General features: G+C 29.8%; 4 protein-coding genes across 8 annotated transcripts; 2 read left to right on the forward strand and 2 right to left on the reverse strand.

Moving 5' to 3' along the window:
• The first annotated feature begins 550 nt into the window (after positions 1-550).
• On the forward strand, positions 551-4828 carry LOC105147722 (glyoxylate reductase/hydroxypyruvate reductase). Of its 2 annotated transcripts, none has more exons than XM_011058935.2 (7): positions 551-826; positions 924-1007; positions 1084-1211; positions 1991-2180; positions 2790-2953; positions 4072-4362; positions 4565-4828. In XM_011058935.2, exons 2-7 carry the CDS (start codon positions 928-930, stop codon positions 4678-4680), a joined length of 969 nt encoding a protein of 322 aa, XP_011057237.1. In that variant the 5' UTR covers positions 551-826; positions 924-927; the 3' UTR covers positions 4681-4828. The 2 variants fall into 2 exon arrangements, with proteins under 2 accessions (XP_011057237.1, XP_011057245.1); XM_011058943.2 differs by having other exon boundaries at positions 556-826; positions 1107-1211.
• Lamtor3 (Late endosomal/lysosomal adaptor, MAPK and MTOR activator 3) lies at positions 4360-9079 on the reverse strand. Of its 2 annotated transcripts, none has more exons than XM_011058972.2 (3): positions 8619-9079; positions 6917-7144; positions 4360-6031 (listed from the first exon to the last, which is right to left on the reverse strand). In XM_011058972.2, exons 1-3 carry the CDS (start codon positions 8625-8627, stop codon positions 5960-5962), a joined length of 309 nt encoding a protein of 102 aa, XP_011057274.1. In that variant the 5' UTR covers positions 8628-9079; the 3' UTR covers positions 4360-5959. The 2 variants fall into 2 exon arrangements, with proteins under 2 accessions (XP_011057274.1, XP_011057266.1); XM_011058964.2 differs by having other exon boundaries at positions 4360-6387; positions 8619-9064.
• A 410-nt stretch (positions 9080-9489) lies between these two features.
• LOC105147754 (coenzyme Q-binding protein COQ10 homolog B, mitochondrial) lies at positions 9490-12626 on the reverse strand. 3 transcript variants are annotated; one of them, XM_011058981.2, is made up of 6 exons: positions 11776-12626; positions 11550-11643; positions 11308-11465; positions 11008-11063; positions 10798-10926; positions 9490-10451 (listed from the first exon to the last, which is right to left on the reverse strand). In XM_011058981.2, exons 4-6 carry the CDS (start codon positions 11022-11024, stop codon positions 10007-10009), a joined length of 591 nt encoding a protein of 196 aa, XP_011057283.1. In that variant the 5' UTR covers positions 11025-11063; positions 11308-11465; positions 11550-11643; positions 11776-12626; the 3' UTR covers positions 9490-10006. The 3 variants fall into 3 exon arrangements, with proteins under 3 accessions (XP_011057283.1, XP_087266860.1, XP_011057289.1); XM_087410734.1 differs by having other exon boundaries at positions 11308-11481; XM_011058987.2 differs by lacking the exons at positions 11008-11063; positions 11308-11465 and having other exon boundaries at positions 11776-12615.
• A 469-nt stretch (positions 12627-13095) lies between these two features.
• Spg7 (SPG7 matrix AAA peptidase subunit, paraplegin) lies at positions 13096-18981 on the forward strand. The gene is made up of 9 exons (XM_011059007.2): positions 13096-13356; positions 14948-15235; positions 15308-15539; positions 15613-15927; positions 16142-16310; positions 16374-16726; positions 16923-17416; positions 17494-17616; positions 18709-18981. The coding sequence occupies exons 1-9, from the start codon at positions 13183-13185 to the stop codon at positions 18871-18873; spliced, it is 2313 nt and encodes a 770-aa protein (XP_011057309.1). The 5' UTR covers positions 13096-13182; the 3' UTR covers positions 18874-18981.
• The last annotated feature ends 55 nt before the right edge of the window (positions 18982-19036 follow it).

The raw sequence follows: 19036 nt of genomic DNA on the forward strand, positions 1-19036 counted from the left end.
ATAACGAGGTTTTGTCCGCTGATGAATGAAATTTTCCCCAAAACGAATTGAGGCAGTGTTTGGCAATGGAGCGTCTATATATTGCAATATCGTACGGCATACGGATTACGGATTAAGCTTCAAACACTGCCTCATTCGACCCTGGCAGCAGAAATGGAATTCTGTAAATTGTTATGCAATTGTTGTGTGCTCCTAATGACAGTTGTGCAATTATTTTATATGTATAGTATTAGGTGTTGGAATTAATTCGTAGCGTTTTACAAGAGATGGGAAGTGATGGGAAGTACTTTCATTAATGTATTTTTTAATGCTCATGTGAAATAAATAACATTCTTTCATTAAAAAAACGCTACGAATTAATTCCAACACCTAATAAAAAATTAAGCTGCGCAACTGTCGTTTTATATATATAATATGAACACATAGTACGAGTTACAGAATATAGAGACTGACGATTTATTTTTTACTTGGACGAGAATTCCTGCTTGAGTTTCATCATGGATATCGTGTTATCTTTGTTTTGTAGGCAAACCGGTTTGCGTTAGTTATACATATATATATGGGTGCATGTAATGTCTCGAGAGCAAGGCATTCTGTCGACACCGATATAGGTGTCACTGGGTATCACTGTTATCAGTACAAGTACAGTTATACATGAAAATAAACAGTGGAAGTCTACATCTCGTTGCGTTTACTGTTTGTCAAATCTCATCCAACGATTGGAAAATTGCGGCGTGATGTGTCAATGAATGATCCTTCAAACTAAAATTACAGGACTTTTCGCACTAATTTCTGTTTCATTGTAAGAAAAATATTTAGAAATTACGTGAGTATAATATGTCCACAGTATCCACAAGTGATTTCAACGAGTTCGTATTTTGATACGAATTTTATATTATTTTTATTTCAATTTTCTTAAACAGTGTGATGAGTTTACCGGCTCTACCACGTGTTTTGGTGACGAGCAATGATGTTCCTGCTCCCGGTATCGATTTGCTTCACACAAAGTAAGTCTGAATAAATCCGGAATACTCGAAAGATTATATAAATCATTTATTTTGTACTGTTAAATTGTTTATATAGATGTAACGTCACTATTATACCAGCAGGCATAAGCACTCGAGAACAAGTGTTGCAAGCTCTTCCTGGACATGATGCTGTATTTCTCGCTAGTCATCATATTGTCAACAACGAGTTCCTCGATGTTGCCGGTAAAAATCTATTTTATTAATTTTTTCCATAACTTCCTTTTTGCTCTTCAATTTCATAATTATATGAATCAAATATTCTCAAACGAAATTAATTATTCAACATTTTTATTTAAAAAAATATACTCTTGAAACTTGATCGTTTCAATAAATGCTTGGATAAAATACTAAAAAGTATAAGAGAAGAATAAGATTTAAAATTATTTAAACAATTAAATAAAACCGATTAATTTAAGAATGAAAACTGACAGCACAGTTGCGACTACTTGAAACGCGCTAAATAGTTTTTATAATTTTAATACCTTTTAAGTTGAAAGAACAAAATATCGTCGAGCGGTAGCTCTTTCTTGCTTCAATATTGAATAACTCGAAATGAAAAATAATCATACTGAGAGCTTGATAAAAAAACAAATGAAAGATAAAGATAATTCACTCTTTCGAATGCTGCAAATCGTATTTTTCGTATTTATTAACGTGCAATTTTTAATCCGCGCCATGGAACTTGTCAAATTTCATAAAAAATTTTGAGATTCGATTGCATTTTTATTTATGTTTGCATAATTCTATAAAATATCAGTAAGACCGTTTTCTAAAGTACCGATCTGAAAAATATAGATTTCAAGCTGTAAAATGCTTTTCTCAAACACCTCAATACCATGATTTTTCACAAAGTTATTCCATCTTGAAATTTGCCTATTTTTACAGGCTGGGTATTATATTTTTCTAAAAAAGCGATTACAAAATTTTATCATGACGAATTCGATTTTCGTTTTTTTTTTCAGGACCAAATTTAAAAGTCGTGTCGACAATGTCGGCCGGATACGATCATTTAGATGTTCCAGAAATTAAAAGGAGAGGAATCAAAGTCGGGCACACACCGATGGTACTATCCGCTGCAGTGGCAGAAATTGCGGTGCTCTTAATATTATCCGCGGCAAGACGCGCCCATGAGGGTCGCATGAAACTGGAAGAGTAATTATTTTATCTTATTTTAAATTACATAATTTAACTTTCTCCTCATTCTCCTATTTATATTTATAAAACAGTACTTCTTTTCTCCATATGAATACTTTATATGGAACAGCTTTTCAATTTTTTTTTATACATGTGGATTATGTACACACACACACACACACACACACACACACGCGCGCGCGCGCGCGCGGAGAGAAAAAAATTAAAAAGTTAGCCTATAAATAAGATAGTAGAAAGAAGTGGACAGAAATTAATGGCTATCTAATCTTATTGGCTTTTCAAATAAAATCTATGCTTGAAAAGCCAATAAGATTAGATAGAAATCCATGTAATCAATATAATCAAAGCATGTTTTTATTAAATGAATATCAGATCCCTTTTTGACACGTTTGATAAATATTTTTCCATTTTATTTTATTTTATTTATATTGAATTAATACACATATATTTATATAAAAGATGATGTTATCGTATTATCTATACATATAAATTCTAGCTAAAAGCAATAAAATTATTATTTAATCTATTTTTATCAGTCTTCATTTAAGTAGTTGCTTAACTGAAAACTAAATAGTGATAGATGTCATACATGATAATGTAATTAAGAGGTGAGCCAAGATTGGGACCACAATGGATGCTGGGACAAGATTTACGAGGTTCTACAGTTGGCATCTTCGGCCTGGGAAATATTGGCCAAGCAATAGTTAAACGATTAATGGGGTTCGAAGTAGGGCGTTTCATTTATACCGGACATTCGCGCAAGAAAGCAGGTAAGCTAGTAACTTATTAGAAAAGTAATTTTTTTTCTAATTGTAATGTGTCATACATATATATATTTATATTCTACATCCTAAATTTTTCTATTATAATACCTATAAAAACAAGTCAGTTACAAAACCTGAATTTATTATATATATATATACACCGAATGTCCTATTTTAATCGCCTATCTCGAATAAATGGACTCTTGTAAATGCTTGTAAATGAATATTGTACTGATTGCGCCCGATAAGTGTGCTATCAGCGCTAGTAACATTCTATCCTTATTTTATATCTAATAAATGATAACGAATTAATGCAATAGTATGTTTCTTGGATACAGCCATCGTAGAAAATGTAAAAGGCAAAAATTATAAGGATATTAAGGACACACTTTCGAAAAGATGAAACTTCCGATTTTGTTGTCGATTGGTATACTATTATTTTGGTGTGCTGATTACAAATATGATCATGAAAATTACTGTTAAGGTCATTTTCAAGGTCAAATATAAAAAACTGTTTTTTTTTTACATTTTTTTCATATTTTGACATACATTGTCAAGACATATCTCGTCAAGGTTACGACTTTAAGATCTCCAACAGGTTTCAGTAAACGTTCGTTTAAAAGTTATTAACAAAAAAGTTTATAAAAAATAACATCTCATTTTTCTGCTATACACTATAATACTCCACAACATTACTCCACGCCTCCCTTTCTGCTTACATACGTAATAGCTTTCCACGCGAAACGATCTCTCTAATTATCTAAGGAGGAGAGGGGGGAGAGGCACATTAAAAAAAATATGGGATGAGTCGAACCTCTGAATAAAAAAGGAGGTGAAGTGAACCTTGGATTTAGAAGACATTTGTAGTGGGCAATTAAAATGAGACGCTCTGTATATTAAAAAAATTTATTTATTATATTATTTAGAGATTTTTTTCAAAAAGCAATATTCGTTAATTAAATAAATACTAAATGAATTTGAATAATTATGTAAAAATCTCCAGTAGAATTTATAGCTTCGTAAAAAATTATGCTGCATTTATATTAAAATAATGAATTTATATTATAGGATTGTTAAAAAATTGTTGCATACATAAGTCTTTTAAATTAACTAACATGATTCAGGTGATGAACTTGGGGCAACGTTTGTATCTCTGGATGAGCTTCTAAAACAGAGTGATTTTATCGTAATCTCAGCAACTCTAAATAACGAAACTCGAGGACTTTTTGATGACAAAACTTTTGATAAGATGAAGAAAACAGCCATCTTCGTAAATGTGTCTCGTGGTCAAATTGTCAATACCAATTCACTTGTGAAAGCTCTTCGTAATAAGAAGATATTCGCTGCCGGATTAGACGTTACCGAACCAGAACCAGTACCACCGGAACATGAACTTTTAAAACTACCTAATGTCGGTTGGTAATCATTTTTATTTTCTTGTTATTTTCTTGTAACATACGATATGACATATCACACACTTAAGTATTCAATAAATCGCTTATGCTCTAGAAATTCTATAATTTTAAAATATTCAAGGAATGTAATACTATTACGATGTATTATAATTTACATATATGTATAGTACATATCATTAATTTTTTATTTTGGTAATTACAGCAATTACGCCACATATAGGTAGCGCGACAATCAAGACCCGTAACGATATGTCGATAATCGCTGCGCAAAACATTCTTAATGGCCTTGAGAATAAGCCTTTGGTTTATTCTTTATAGCAGCTCATTTTTCTTGTGTTGTGCATTTCTTACATTAATTAATTAATTAATTAAAAAATATTACTAAAAATGTATGATCATTCATGATGTAACAAGATCCTCTTTGATTCTTCAAATTACACAAATATAATCACTCGGCAAATCCTAATCTCAATTTAATTATTTTTATACAATCAAAATTAATTTATTCATTAAATTTTATTATTCATTAAACTGTACTGATTAAAGCTCCTGACTAGTCGCCGCGGTCATATTGGATCGTGATGTCAAGTGAGAAATGATACGTTGAAATTTCTTACCTTTTTTTTATAAATAGAGAATTTGGATAAAACAAAATTATGAGACTGTTTTTTTTAAAAATGGATTGTAGCTAGTCAGAAGCTTCGATCCTTAAGTAAGTGCAGGGTGGGGGTTACAGCCACTGCTTCTTTTCTTCTCCTGGATGGATTCCAGTTTTAAAAGGAGTCACAGTATCATGAATAAAAAATGAATAAAATGATCTAATATTTAACTTCCTCGGAAGAGGGGAGGGGAAACTCCAAAACTATTGTTTCGTAACAATCAGAGAGCGATTTTCTGTGCCTACTTAAGAGTTAAGCAATAAAATAAATATTACATTTATATTAAGTGAGTACATCTCTAGAAATATTTCTAAAAATCTTACTTATCAAATCCAATTATTTAATTAATTGCCATTGAAATAAATGATCTTATAAAAGGTATTTCGTAGGATATTTCAAACATTTTACAAACACATTAATATATTTAGATGGTTTGAAGTCTCATGATTTTAAAATTTGTTATTCTCTTCTCTCTTTATCTAAAATCTATCAAATTTCAAAAAGTTTTTAACAATTTATTACTTACTAAATTACTTAATGTAATAAATTGGAACGTTACTACACATGATAATTTTCATAAAAAATATCAAGTATTTTCTTAATAAATAAATAATATTATAACTTTGATTATATCTCTACATTTCTCAAAAAGAACCTCTCTCTAATAGATTTCTGGGTTAATATCTGCCGATCGGAGAAGATCGCTTCAATGACTTTGACTCAATGATTACCTCTAAGAGATTTTAGCCATCGTTCGTTATTCGTTAAAAAGTTATTAATCAAAAAATTTAAGGAATAACGTCTCATTTCTGCTATACAATATATATAAGAACTACATATTTCCTCTACTAAGAGACATTGGATTTTCTACGTGAAGCGAATTCCATTCTGCATACCTCTTCTGCTTAAGGGAGCACGATTTCCACGCAAAGTGAGGATCACCTCATCTTTCTTCTGTCTATGTCAAGGTCATCAGAGCGGTCTTCCCTGATCGGCATATTTACCGATTTCTGCATTAAAGTATTATGTAATAATTATTTTAAGAGATCTTTCACTTTTTCAAAACACATTTGCAACAATATGAATGAACATAAGCAAGTAAAAACGTAAAAACATATTTGATATTCTTGAAAAAAGATTATTGTTTATATAATAATTGCAATAACTTATAAATTCATATCTGAACAGTGTTCAGCAATTATCACCCATAATGAACAACAGGTAACCATCAGGCTTCCACCACTGCATTTTTTAAACTACTTAAGATAGGATCAATCTTATTTTCCAACGATAATACATGACCGGTGTTGCAACTGTGACTAGCAATAAAACTAATGACCAATGGCAACTTATTTATCTGAATTACCTAAAAAAAAAAACATAAAGAATATAATAATGTTAAACATTAAATTATTATTAATTTTAAATATATATTATTAGGTAATTATGAAAACAACTTCTAAAATCAATCAGCATCAAATTATATTTATACATAATACATTAATAATTTTAGAATTTATTTTGTAATATCTTTAATATAGTTTAAATAATTTAATTTAAATTTAAAAATTAAAATTATATATATATAGAAATGACTTTAAAAAAATTATTTGATATTTATAAAAGTATAAATTATTTAGTAACAATAAAAGTTTATAATATTTAATAAAATAACCAATATTAAAACGTTTTTATTAAATAAATTATTTTTAGTAATATTTAAATAATTGTTCTTTTATCTTTTTTATTACTTATTATCTCAATGTGTTCATATAATATTCAAGATCTCAATTATAATCTTGTTTTGAAATTACATAACAAATTACATAAAATAATATAAAATTTATGCACAAATTTTAATATAAATGTATATTTGAGTTTATTATATATTTTACCTGATAATTACTATACATGCATATAATGGTTTTATTTTTGCCAAGTCCCAATTTACTTCCTTGATCCGTAGCCATTCCAAAAGTAGATAAAAAACTGGCTCTTGTAGCTAACTCTGGCGCCTTTTCATTAGCTACAGATATAACGGGTACTCCATCTCTGTCAGTAATTAATATGCTATGCAAACCTTCCACATCAGTTAACAGTCCGTAGAGAAATTTCTTCAATTCCTAAAATAACAAAATCATAATTCAAATAAATGATATTTCAAAGAGAATTTGATAATTATCAATATGTTTAAATTATTGCTTTAATTATTGTATCAATTGTAAATAAATAATATTATATTGTATGTAGATATAAATGCAAAAAGATGATTGATTTCAATAAAAAAAGTATAGAGATAAGAAAAGTTTTAGAAATATTTGTCAGAATAAAATTTCTTGTAAGCATAATTCGTTTTACAAATCTTGTTTTAACACACTGCCACAAATGCTCCAAAAATGCTTGTACAAAATGTTAGATTAGAATATTATTTATTAGATTTATTTCAAAGGAAATACTGTATGTATACTTTGTAAAATCATAGTATTTGTCATTTTGCAATTTATAACATTAAGTAATTCAAATAAAATATCGCTAAAAATTTTTCTGATTACTAGTAAAATAGCAAGCTTGAAAAATTTTTTACAAATTTCAAAAAAGATTTATTAACGTCAGAATATGAAATTTTTTAAGAGTATCCTTTATAAATCATTTTAATGATCTGACCAAACAAATCTGTTAAACAGATTTTGAAAGTATGCTATGATTTTGTTGAGAATATCAAGATTTGATCATGTTATATGTTTCGACATGATTCTACCATAACTCTTACTCCATGCTTGATGGAACATGCAACACGAACAAATTTAAAGCTGATTCTACAATGAGTAGATAGTCGAAAATTTTAGATAGATAATAATAGAAGATAATATAATGATTGCAGAAACTGAACAAAAGTTGCCAATTCGTAATCATTTAAATGATGTATCCTCTTGTAGTATTGAGGGTAATAAAGATTCATCTTCATCTAAATTATTTATTCCATTTATGGATGTTTACAATCTGACAGATTGTATGCGGTTTTTATTAATAATCTGTTGATAGATAATATCGACAAGCTCTGCTAAAACAAAATACAAGTACAGACACAGACAATCTGTTACAATACATATCTGACAATGAGGAAATCTATCTTCTGTTATCTACTGTAGTTTGCTTTCTTGGAGATGAGCTAAACAAACTTTTATCAATACGTCTACTATTTATATCTATATGCAATATATGATCTATTCTTTTTGTTACAATTTTTAAAACTTTTACAACAGCATGATAAAAAAAAGATCTATATTTTATATATAAAGCTGATTCTACAATGGGTCGGTAATCGAAAATATTAAATAAATAATCTTAATCTAAATAGGTGACTATGACTTTTCGCATTTATAAGTTAAATGTACAACGAGTCATTTACCTCGACTAATAGGAAGGAATAAACTCAAACTCGAATTTGACCAATCTTAAAAAAATTGGCTAACTTGATCGATTCATCGATAAGATTTACGACTACCGATTATAAACTCATTTTGGAATCATCAAAACAAAGTGTATAACCTTAAACTTAATGTATAAAGCTTTTTTACATCGAATGTCCGAACTTACCACTGTCATTCTTTCCAAGGAACGTACACGAATTCGTAAATGATAACCAAGTGACAGGATTAATTCTTTGAAGCACACTGCTATGAGCAGCTATGAATATTAACTGACTATAGAAATCGACCAATTGCGATTGACAGTTAGGGACTCCGCACAATAAACGGAACAGAGAACAGAGAATAAGAATTTTAACCTGTCAGAAATCATATATTGTGGAATACACAATTTCTGATAGGTTGAAATTCTTATTCTCTGTTATCTGTTCCTTTTATTGTGCGGAGCCCCTTAATCACGATCAAGCTTGATCAGCGTTGGTGAAACTGGTCCTTAAGGTCTGTTTTTTATTGCTGCATTTTCTGAATGTGCACACAAATGTGTATTTGTTTCACTTCAATTTATTGCACCGTGTGCACCTTGTGTGTCTTCAGAGAGTGCAGCAATAAAAAACAGATCTACAATCAGAGGCAGAAAGATAGCAACATTTTTTTTTTATTAATTTTATTAATTCACCAATCAAAAAATGCTTTGAAGCATTCGTAGCGTAAAGTCACTAAAGTATCGCAATTGATTTCTGAAATGTTACGTCGATATGGCGGAAGTTTCAAACATGATTGATGGCATGATGGAAAGAATATAAGGGTGAAACATTGCGCGACGATAACAATAATGACGATAGCAATACTGGAAATAATTAGATATTATAATATCCTAGTATTTCTATGAAGGCTATGTTCCAAATTTATTATTATCACTGAAATTACTACAGTTTACGTTACACGTGCACTATAGATTTTCGGTAAATTTTGAAACACAGCCTAAATAATAAATTAAGCATTCATACATGTTTTTTTAATCACAAATAAATTATTACTAATTACAATTAAAAAACATTTATTTACATATTTGATAGCTTCATTTTTCTTAAATAAAGTATGTATATACAAATGTATAAATTTGAAATGGCATTTCAAAACGAAGGTGTTTGCAATACTCAATAAAGTGACTTTAGCTGAGAATTTTCTAGATTAACTGAATTTTTAGCATTCTTTCCAGTGCACTGTTTCTATTTTGACTCAAGGCAGTTGATAATAGTTGATACATTTTTTAATGCGTCTGATGCATTAATTCACATATATCATTAACTTTAATTTTGTTAATAAATAATTTACACGTTACTGCTCTGTGTTGGCTCTTATTGGCTTTCGTTCCTTTTTAAATTGTTCTTTTTAGATTTAGTCAGAGAACCTATAACTTTATTGTCTTATTGTTATACAATCTTGTTAAAGTTATATATATTTATTCTAAAAAGAATTAAATAACAATAGGTAAATTCATTAAGCCAAAACATAAATATTATTTATATATTCCATGATTTCTATAGATATCTTGTGTCATCTTTGTAATCGTATTGTTTTTAAACATGGCTGTCCATATCTTTTTACAGCCTCTTCAAGGAAAGCATTCTCCATTTGTCTTACAATTTCATTAAAAAATAAATTTGACAAATGAGAATAAATGGTAGACTTAAACTCGAAAGACAAGGAGAAGTCAATCACACAAGTTTCTAAATTATTTTTCAGTCCAGGACTAAACAACCACAGGGTATCTAAATGATGAAACAATCTGCCATCCTTACATTCGGCTTTAACTAGCCTTGGATGTACTATAGTCACTGTTGAAGTATAATTTTCATTTATAGGTGGAAACCCAATTACTAAATTGGCCTTCAAGAAGTCTTTGGTTTTCAAAGTAATTTCAGATTTTTTGCAAAAGGGTAAGAAATTTCTATAATTTCCCACATCGGCAACTACGTAGTACATTTTCTCCATTGAAAAGCTAAAGAACAAAAAAACTTGGATATATTCTATAACGAAAATATACACAATTTATAATATACATATGAATTACTTAAATAGATCTGTTTCTTTTAACTAAACTTATTGCACAATACTCATCTTTCCCTTTTGCCTTATTATGAGAAAAAAAAAGAAAGAAAAGATTAATTGTGCAACAAGATCAATTAAAATAAATAGGTCTAATGTATCAAAATATAAGTAAAAGTTTGCAATAAATATAAATATCATTTTAAATATTAATAAAATATTTAATACATTATAAAATAAAATAATAAATTAAAATAAAAGGATTATTAAAAAAATCTTTTCCTATCTGTTCTTATTACCCCACTAATTTGCGACCTTCGTATTCTTTGATTTTATGATTTGCTCGTGTTCTGTACATTCGCCACAAATTCCATTTAGAAGAATCATATTTCCAAGGTAATATTAATTGTGTCAGGATCAATGCGTGCCTAAAATGTTTTTACAAATTGATAAAATGTTTTTAGTTTTGCATCTTGTAGTTCAAAAATTAAAATTAAAATTGGACTTACTTGATGCATTTTTGCATGATGTGAAAGAATCTAGCAAAAATAAGTGTTGTTCTATCCTACGAATCAAAATGTTAATTGATAAAGTTGATGATTATTCGATTTAGGAAATATATGAGCATGTGCTGCTATCACATTTTCATTATGACTTTATAGCCATATACGTTTTAGGTATTTCTCGCAGTTTCAGATACTTTTCTACTTTAAAAATAAAAATTATATAAAAAAATAATTTGTGCTTTTAAAGCAGAGGAATTTACTTATGCAATTAAAGCAAAAAATATTTATTCTAGCCTCACTTACATATCTCGTGTCCCTCTATGTCATCGATGTAACAGATTTCTTAATCTAAATAGTCATCAACTTTAATGAGTAACATCTTTATTTTCGGAAATCTTGAGCAATCTCGAAGCACAGCGACGCTTATTTCTGCTAGATTCTTTCGTTTCATGCACAAACACCTAATGTCGAATAAGCCTAATTTTATTAATTTTTGAATTGCGGGGTGCTAAACTGTATAATTAAAATTACATAAAATACATTACCTATGCATGTCGAGTACAAAATATTCAATTATGTCACAATATTTGACAATGCACGTTTAGCTTTAGCCTCTCACATGTCAAAACCGCATATAACCTAAAAATAGAGCTAACGCTACATTCTACGTTTAATTGTCGATGATATAATGTAGGTACGTGATAATTGTAATCATAAATTTTTTTTGGTAATTATTTAGAATAACTCCCCCCCTCTCGCCCATTCACCCACCTTAAATCTTAATAAAAATATACTTATTCTTTCGTTTTCACTCAAAACGAAAGAATCTGACAAAAAAACGCGGCGGTCGATTTTGAGTTATTAAGCGTTAAAGTTGGAGACTTTAGAGATTAAGATGTCATTTCGGTTTGATCTACAGCAACATAGCTCTATGTATAAGTTCTGCATTAATTACACAAATTCACTGCTAATGCAAAGAATTTGTGTGCTTAAAGCGATGAATTTTTGTTTGTAAAGCAGTGAATTTGTGTTTTAAAGCAGAGAATTTATGTTTTTGAAGCAATGAATTTATGTTTTTAAAGCAGTGAATTCGTGTTTTTAAAGCAGTGAATTTGTATAATTAATGCAAAACTTTGTGTGAGGCGACAATTAGCTTTCGTTTTTTAGCACTTTGAGTTGTATCAATGAGAAAGTTAATATCGATACGACGTCAAAATTAGCTCGATAGTTCTAATAAGGATAAAAAACTCGATGTGTTTGAATTTCGATTTATTTCTGAGTTGCCTTAAATAAAATAATAAATAGCTCCTGTTATTACTGTCTTGTGCAATTGTAATATTATAATTATTGCATATTCTTTTATACGTAAAACCTCGATACGAGATATATAATATTTTTGCTTCATTGAAAAAACTTCTCAATTCGACATCGTCGATTTGACGTCAATTTGATGAGTTATTTTTTTATTAATAGAAAGAAAGAAATGATCAATCACATTGAACAGATTGAATTATTATTGTTCAAATGCAATTGGTCACTTCTCTCTCCAAGATCTCGAATCGATTTTCAGCATCGTGGATACAATTAAAATTTTAAGGATATGATCAACGCGATGTTGCAAACGCTTTAAAGCATTTTTTTTAGTTGGCTAGGTTATAAAATTCTTTCTTCTAATTGGTCCATCAAACGCTTCGAAGCATTTGTAGCGAGACTTTGACCACAGCCTAAAAATGGTGACCAATGGTTGCATTCAGTACTACAACCGCTTACTGAGCGCTCACTGAGCGGTAGTACTGAATGCACCAAATGGTGACCAATCAGCCTGGGCAATACGGGCAGTGGTGTAAAAATTATTTTTTACACCACTGTAAAAATCACCTCATTGATTGATTGCTGCTTCCGCTGCCTGCTTGACGCTTGACGCTTGCATGTGAATGTATCTTTACATGACAGCGTCGAGCGTCGAGCATTGTGAGATTTCTATTCGTCAATTTGGATCACGTGATCTGTTTTTAGCGAATAGTAAGGTCACAATACTCGACGCTTGTCGCTTGACGCTCCTATGTAATGGCACTTTTACATTTTTGTATGTGCCATGGACTATTTTTCCACCATGAACCATGAACGGAATGCAATCCTTGTCGGTCCTTACGCCTGAAGTGCTTTCAAGTTCGAATTATGCAGAATTTAACTAAGTATTCGAAGCGATATTATATGGCGCCAAGTCGAATATTTAATTTCCCATCCAAAAGAATTTATTTTCCCAACGAAAAACTTATTTACAATGTCAAACACTTGAATTACGCGCACAATAATGGAACTCGTAGGTTATTTCTTTCTATGTCTTATCATGTAAGTATCAAAATGTTTCTGTGATCTTTTATTCCGATTTCTATTTAACTTAATTTTTAATTTGTCTCAATAAGTAAACTGTCTGCGATATGTCAACAGATTGGCAGCAGATATTGCAATAATTTATGTGTTTGCATTTAAATTTAAGATATCATATCTCAAAGCATTACCAAAAATATAAAAATTTGATAAAATGTTCTATTACTATGTATGAATATCTATGTAAAATTTGAGTCAATTCTTTCATTGATGTAAGTTATTTAATTTTTTTATTTGTCTTGGTGTTCTTATGTAAAATTGCATTTCGTATTACATACTTATTTGCAAATTTGATAAGATCGTAGCATTAGGAATTAAATTATATTTTTCATATATGCTAATAAAACTCACATAAATATTCTTGTTCATTTGTATGGATTTACTTACTCATTTCAAAGTTATTTGTCTAAAACTGAGGCTTGTTCTTTTCAGCTTCTTTTTTTCTTATCTTGCAGAGTTTTTTCTTTTTTCTTTTTTTTTTTAAGGAAAAGATTTCAGAAAAGAACAGATCTATGATAATTGCGCTATATAAAGTTAAACTATTAAATTATTATTTGTATGTATTGTAATTAAATAATCATTATTGCGTTGAAAATTATTCATTTTGTTTTATACAATTGATTTCAGGATATATTTATAATAAAAATTTTTTGATTGATAGTAGCTAATATTGTACAGCTAAAACATTCTTAAATTCTTATTTAATAAATACAGCAGAATTTGTGATATAATCTATTATCTATTCCTGCACTAGACTGCATTAGAACTCTCTTGCTTTTGACACATATCTAACTTTAAGTTGCAAAAGTGTACACTAGTTCAGCCACAAAAAACAGACCTCCAATTAACAGATTGTCAACAAAAGTCGAATAGAATCAATTCATCATTTCGTGTGTGTGTGTGTAAATATATATATATATATATATATATATATATATTAAAATAAAATCATTTAAATAATAATGAAAGAAGGGGAGTAGAGTTTGCTCAGTTTCTGTGGTCAATCTATTACATTCTGTTAGATTCTTTATATTTTTGCTGGCATTCTATTGACAAAATTTGTAGCAGATACTTATAAAATTTATTTTTGACAAATTTAGTTATTCCAGTGTAATAATAATCAGCCTGAATCTTTATATAGATATAATATAGATATATTTGACAGAAAAGAAAATCATTAATGAGAATATACACCTACATAATAAAGTTTATTTGGAAACAGATTTTACAAGGCACAATTTCTGCTACAAATTTTGTCAGAAAAAATCCAGTAAAAGTAGCGAAATTTATTAATATAGAATAAGATGGCAAATTTAAATGCAAATATTGAACAGTCTGCCATTTTACAATTTAAATAATATATTTTATTAAAATGGTTACAAAATGATAGATTCTGCCTAATTTTTGCTGATAATCATAAGATTTATGTCAGCAGCCTCTAGCAGAACACAAGCTTAATGCAAATGCAACTGCCAATCTGTTGTAATATTCTATTTGAATCTGATTGCAAACTGTTAGATGTATGTTAATAATTTGCTGGATTTGTTTTTAGGCTTATAAGAAAATTCGTAAAGAATTGCATACTGTGCAATCGACATTGTTATGCTGTAATAAATTTAACTTTTCTCCAAGATTTAATAGTATCAGATATTTTAATACTACATGTAGTAATTCCAATAAACAATCACCAAAGAAATCAGGCGTAGATAATTCAGACAAGAAGCCTGACGAAAATGAAGATATGAAATCAATTCTCACTAAGTTCTCCATGTGGCTTATGCTTATATATGTTACATTAATTGCATTGAAATACCATCTAGAAATGTATTCAAATTCAGAAGTAAGTTTTTTATCAACAACATTTGTCATAGGAATTATTTAAGAAGTATAAAGTATTACAATGTTTACATAGCTTGCAGCTTCTGTCTCCTGGAATGAATTTGTATACGACATGTTGAATAAAGGAGAAGTCGAAGCGATTATTGTAAATCCTACTATTGACCATGTTATAATTGTGGTGCACGATGGTGCTATTATTAAAGGAAAGAGAAGCTTGTACAAGAGATATCATATGGCTGTTCCAAGTATTGATAATTTTGAAGAGAAACTGAGGAAGGTGGAAAAAAATCTTGGCATAAAAGCAGGTAAATAAATCACTTGCAAAGTATTAATAAACACCATGCATTAGAATGACAATCTTTTAATAAAATATTTTAGGCCAAGGAGTACAAGTAATTTACGAAAGGAAGATAGAATATATAGCGAATGTCATAAGACTTGTACTTATTGCGTTGATAGCCGCTATCGCTTTTAGTTTTGTGAGAAAACGTTTCTCTTTTAAACCTTTCGAAATTATTTCGCAAATGAAACAGGCAAAATTTACTCTAGTCGAACCATTGATGGGAAAGGGTAAAGGTGTACGTTTTGGAGATGTAGCTGGATTAAAGGAAGCTAAAATAGAAGTAATGGAGTTTGTTGATTATCTGAAAAAACCAGAACGGTATAAATTACTGGGCGCTAAAATACCACAAGGCAAGTACACTAAATACACACACACACACACACATTTATGTGTGCCTTTCACAAATGACATAATGGATCATTACATCCTTGTTGTTTGCCAATGTTAAACAAAGATGACATGATCATTGTGTCGCATCGTGTCGCTTGTTGGAACACATAAATAAAACATCATTCTAAGTTTATGCCATAAAATTGAATTTTAAAAATATAATCCTATTTTCAGGCGTTTTACTTTTGGGACCTCCTGGGTGCGGTAAAACATTACTAGCTAAAGCTGTGGCGACTGAAGCGAGCGTTCCTTTCCTATCTATGAATGGCTCCGAATTTATTGAGGTATTCGGTGGTTTAGGTGCTGCTCGAGTCAGACATTTGTTTAAAGAGGCTGAAAAGAGGTTTGTCTGTTTCTTTCTTAAGTTTATTTTAATAATACTTTAATATTTGCTTTAATTCCTTAGAGCACCAAGTATTATATACATCGATGAAATTGACGCAATTGGCAAAAAACGTTCAGAAAGCTCACTCGGAATTGGTGACAGAGAATCTGAACGAACGTTGAATCAACTTTTAGTCGAAATGGATGGAATGATAGCAAAAGAAAATGTCATTATATTGGCCTCAACGAATAGGGCGGAAGTATTGGACAAGGCATTATTGAGACCTGGCAGATTTGATCGACACATTTTAATCGATCTTCCCACGTTGGAGGAAAGACAGCAGATCTTCGAGACTCATCTAAAAAAGATATCTCTAGAAGACAAACCTTGGAAATATTCGAGATATCTAGCTTTTCTTACACCCGGTTTCAGTGGTATTGCACTTATTTATTTTAAAAAGAGCTTTATATATTGGGTCATCTAAAAAGTATCCGCGGTCACTAGACATATGACCATCAACACACATCTAGTGACAAAAAACCGCAGATACTTTTTAGATGACCCAATATATATATATATAAATAAGTTGAAATACTATTTCAATAATTGCACGAATAAATAATGTTTCAGGTGCTGACATAGCAAATGTTTGTAACGAAGCCGCTCTACATGCTGCGAGGGATATGAAGAAACAAGTAGACAGTAACGATCTTACATACGCAATTGACAGAACGATTGGTGGTTTGACAAAGAGAAATAATCCGTTAACACCTTCCACGAAACGCATCGTCGCCTATCATGAGGCTGGTCATGCGTTAGTAGGATGGTTAATGGAACATACCGATGCTTTGCTCAAAGTAACGATAGTACCACGAACAAATTTAAAACTGGGATTTGCGCAATATACTCAATCTGATCAGAAGTTCCATAGTAAAGAGCAACTCTTCGAACGCATGTGTATGACATTAGGTGGTCGAGTTGCGGAATATGTGACATTCGATAAAATCTCGACAAGCGCCGAAAATGATTTGAAGACTGTGACAAAAACGGCATATCTTCAGGTCCAACAATTTGGAATGAGTCCAGCTGTGGGTTTAGTTTCTTTCGACGAAGAACGTACTACGGTATGAAATAGTATTTCTGTGTGAGTTTTCTATTCATTATATTTGCGAGCATATCATGTTCAATTTATCTTTTTTAGAAAAATAAGCCATATAGTAAAAAATTAGCAAATTTAATGGACGCCGAAGTAAGAAGAATAATAGGCGAATCATATGAACGAACTAAACAGTTGCTTTTGGATAACAAAGACAAATTAGATATAGTATGTATATTTGGACATACATTTAGGATTATAATTACACAATAACGCATAAGTTTGCGTGAAGCCCCTCCAATTTTTGGCCTTGATGTATATTATCAAGATCATAACTCTGACTAACAATCAAAAAGTTTTATCCATTACTGGTTGTTTATTAAAAAGTTATAAACAAAAAAAGTTTCAAAATTAGTTTTCTAACACCATGCGTGTTGGACATATCTGTTAAATATATCTATTGTATTGAATATATATTGTTTCATACAAGCACCATTAGAGGAGTATCAGACTACGAGTTAACAATTACGATTGATGGTTACCCGATTCTATTTTAGCCAATTACAATGGATTTGCTACATCGTGATTAATTTAAATAGAATTAGGTAACCGTTAATCGTAATCGTTAATCCGTAGTCTGATACGAGCATTAGGGCTCCGGAAGAAGCATGTATCTCCCAGTATGAAGTGCAGAATGATGAAGAAGGGTGGAGGCAACCTTCTCCTTGTCTATCATATTAATAATTTTTAATTGTGACAAAAAATTTAATGGCAATTAAAGTATATTGTGATTAAAAAAAAAAGAATATGAATGAGTATTGAGTATATGAGATGATACGTATTATCGATAGCAATATGTGCTATGGCTTTGCTTGTAGCATGCATGATATGCCTTACTTTATTTAATATTTTCAGCTTTCATTATTTTTAATATTTTATAGATTTTTAGTATATTATAGACTAATTTATTTATATTTATATTTAGTAAGGTAAAGATTTAGAAGATAGTGTCTCAGCGATATATTCAATATATACCATTACCTTGTATAGAGAGCTGTCTTGATCTTTTCATTTTCATTATTTTTAGTATTTTATATTGATTCATTTAATAAGGTGAAGATTTAATTTAATATATAAATGGGCATGCACATTCGTATAAAAATGTAAAGCAAGGTTTCACATAGACTAATAACAAAAATTATCTTTTTTAAAAACTTTTGTTAATAACTTTAATAAACAACGGCTAAAGCTTTTTGAATATCAAGGTCAAGGTGGAGATTCCCTAATAGAAGTTTTATTAAATATTTTTATTGAGCACAGCTTGCAGAAGCTCTATTGAAGAAGGAAACATTGTTCTATGACGACGTAGAAAAATTAATTGGACCGCCACCCTATGGAAAGAAGCGACTTGTAGAACCTGCAGAATTTGAAAATTCTGATCCAGCTAGAGAATCTCCCTCGATAGAGAGAGAACCTGTAGAGTGAGAAATGTATTAAAATTTTTTATATAGATATTTATATAGATATTTTATTCTGTATAAAAATTAGTAAGAGATAAAATATATTGAATATATTAAACCATTTTTTAATAAATTTTGTAGATTTATAAAATACTTTTGTCACACACATACATACACACACACGCGCG

The sequence above is a fragment of the Acromyrmex echinatior genome, chromosome 10, assembly GCF_024713525.1.
Source record: "Acromyrmex echinatior isolate Ae372 chromosome 10, ASM2471352v2, whole genome shotgun sequence".
Taxonomy (NCBI): Eukaryota; Metazoa; Arthropoda; class Insecta; order Hymenoptera; family Formicidae; genus Acromyrmex; species Acromyrmex echinatior.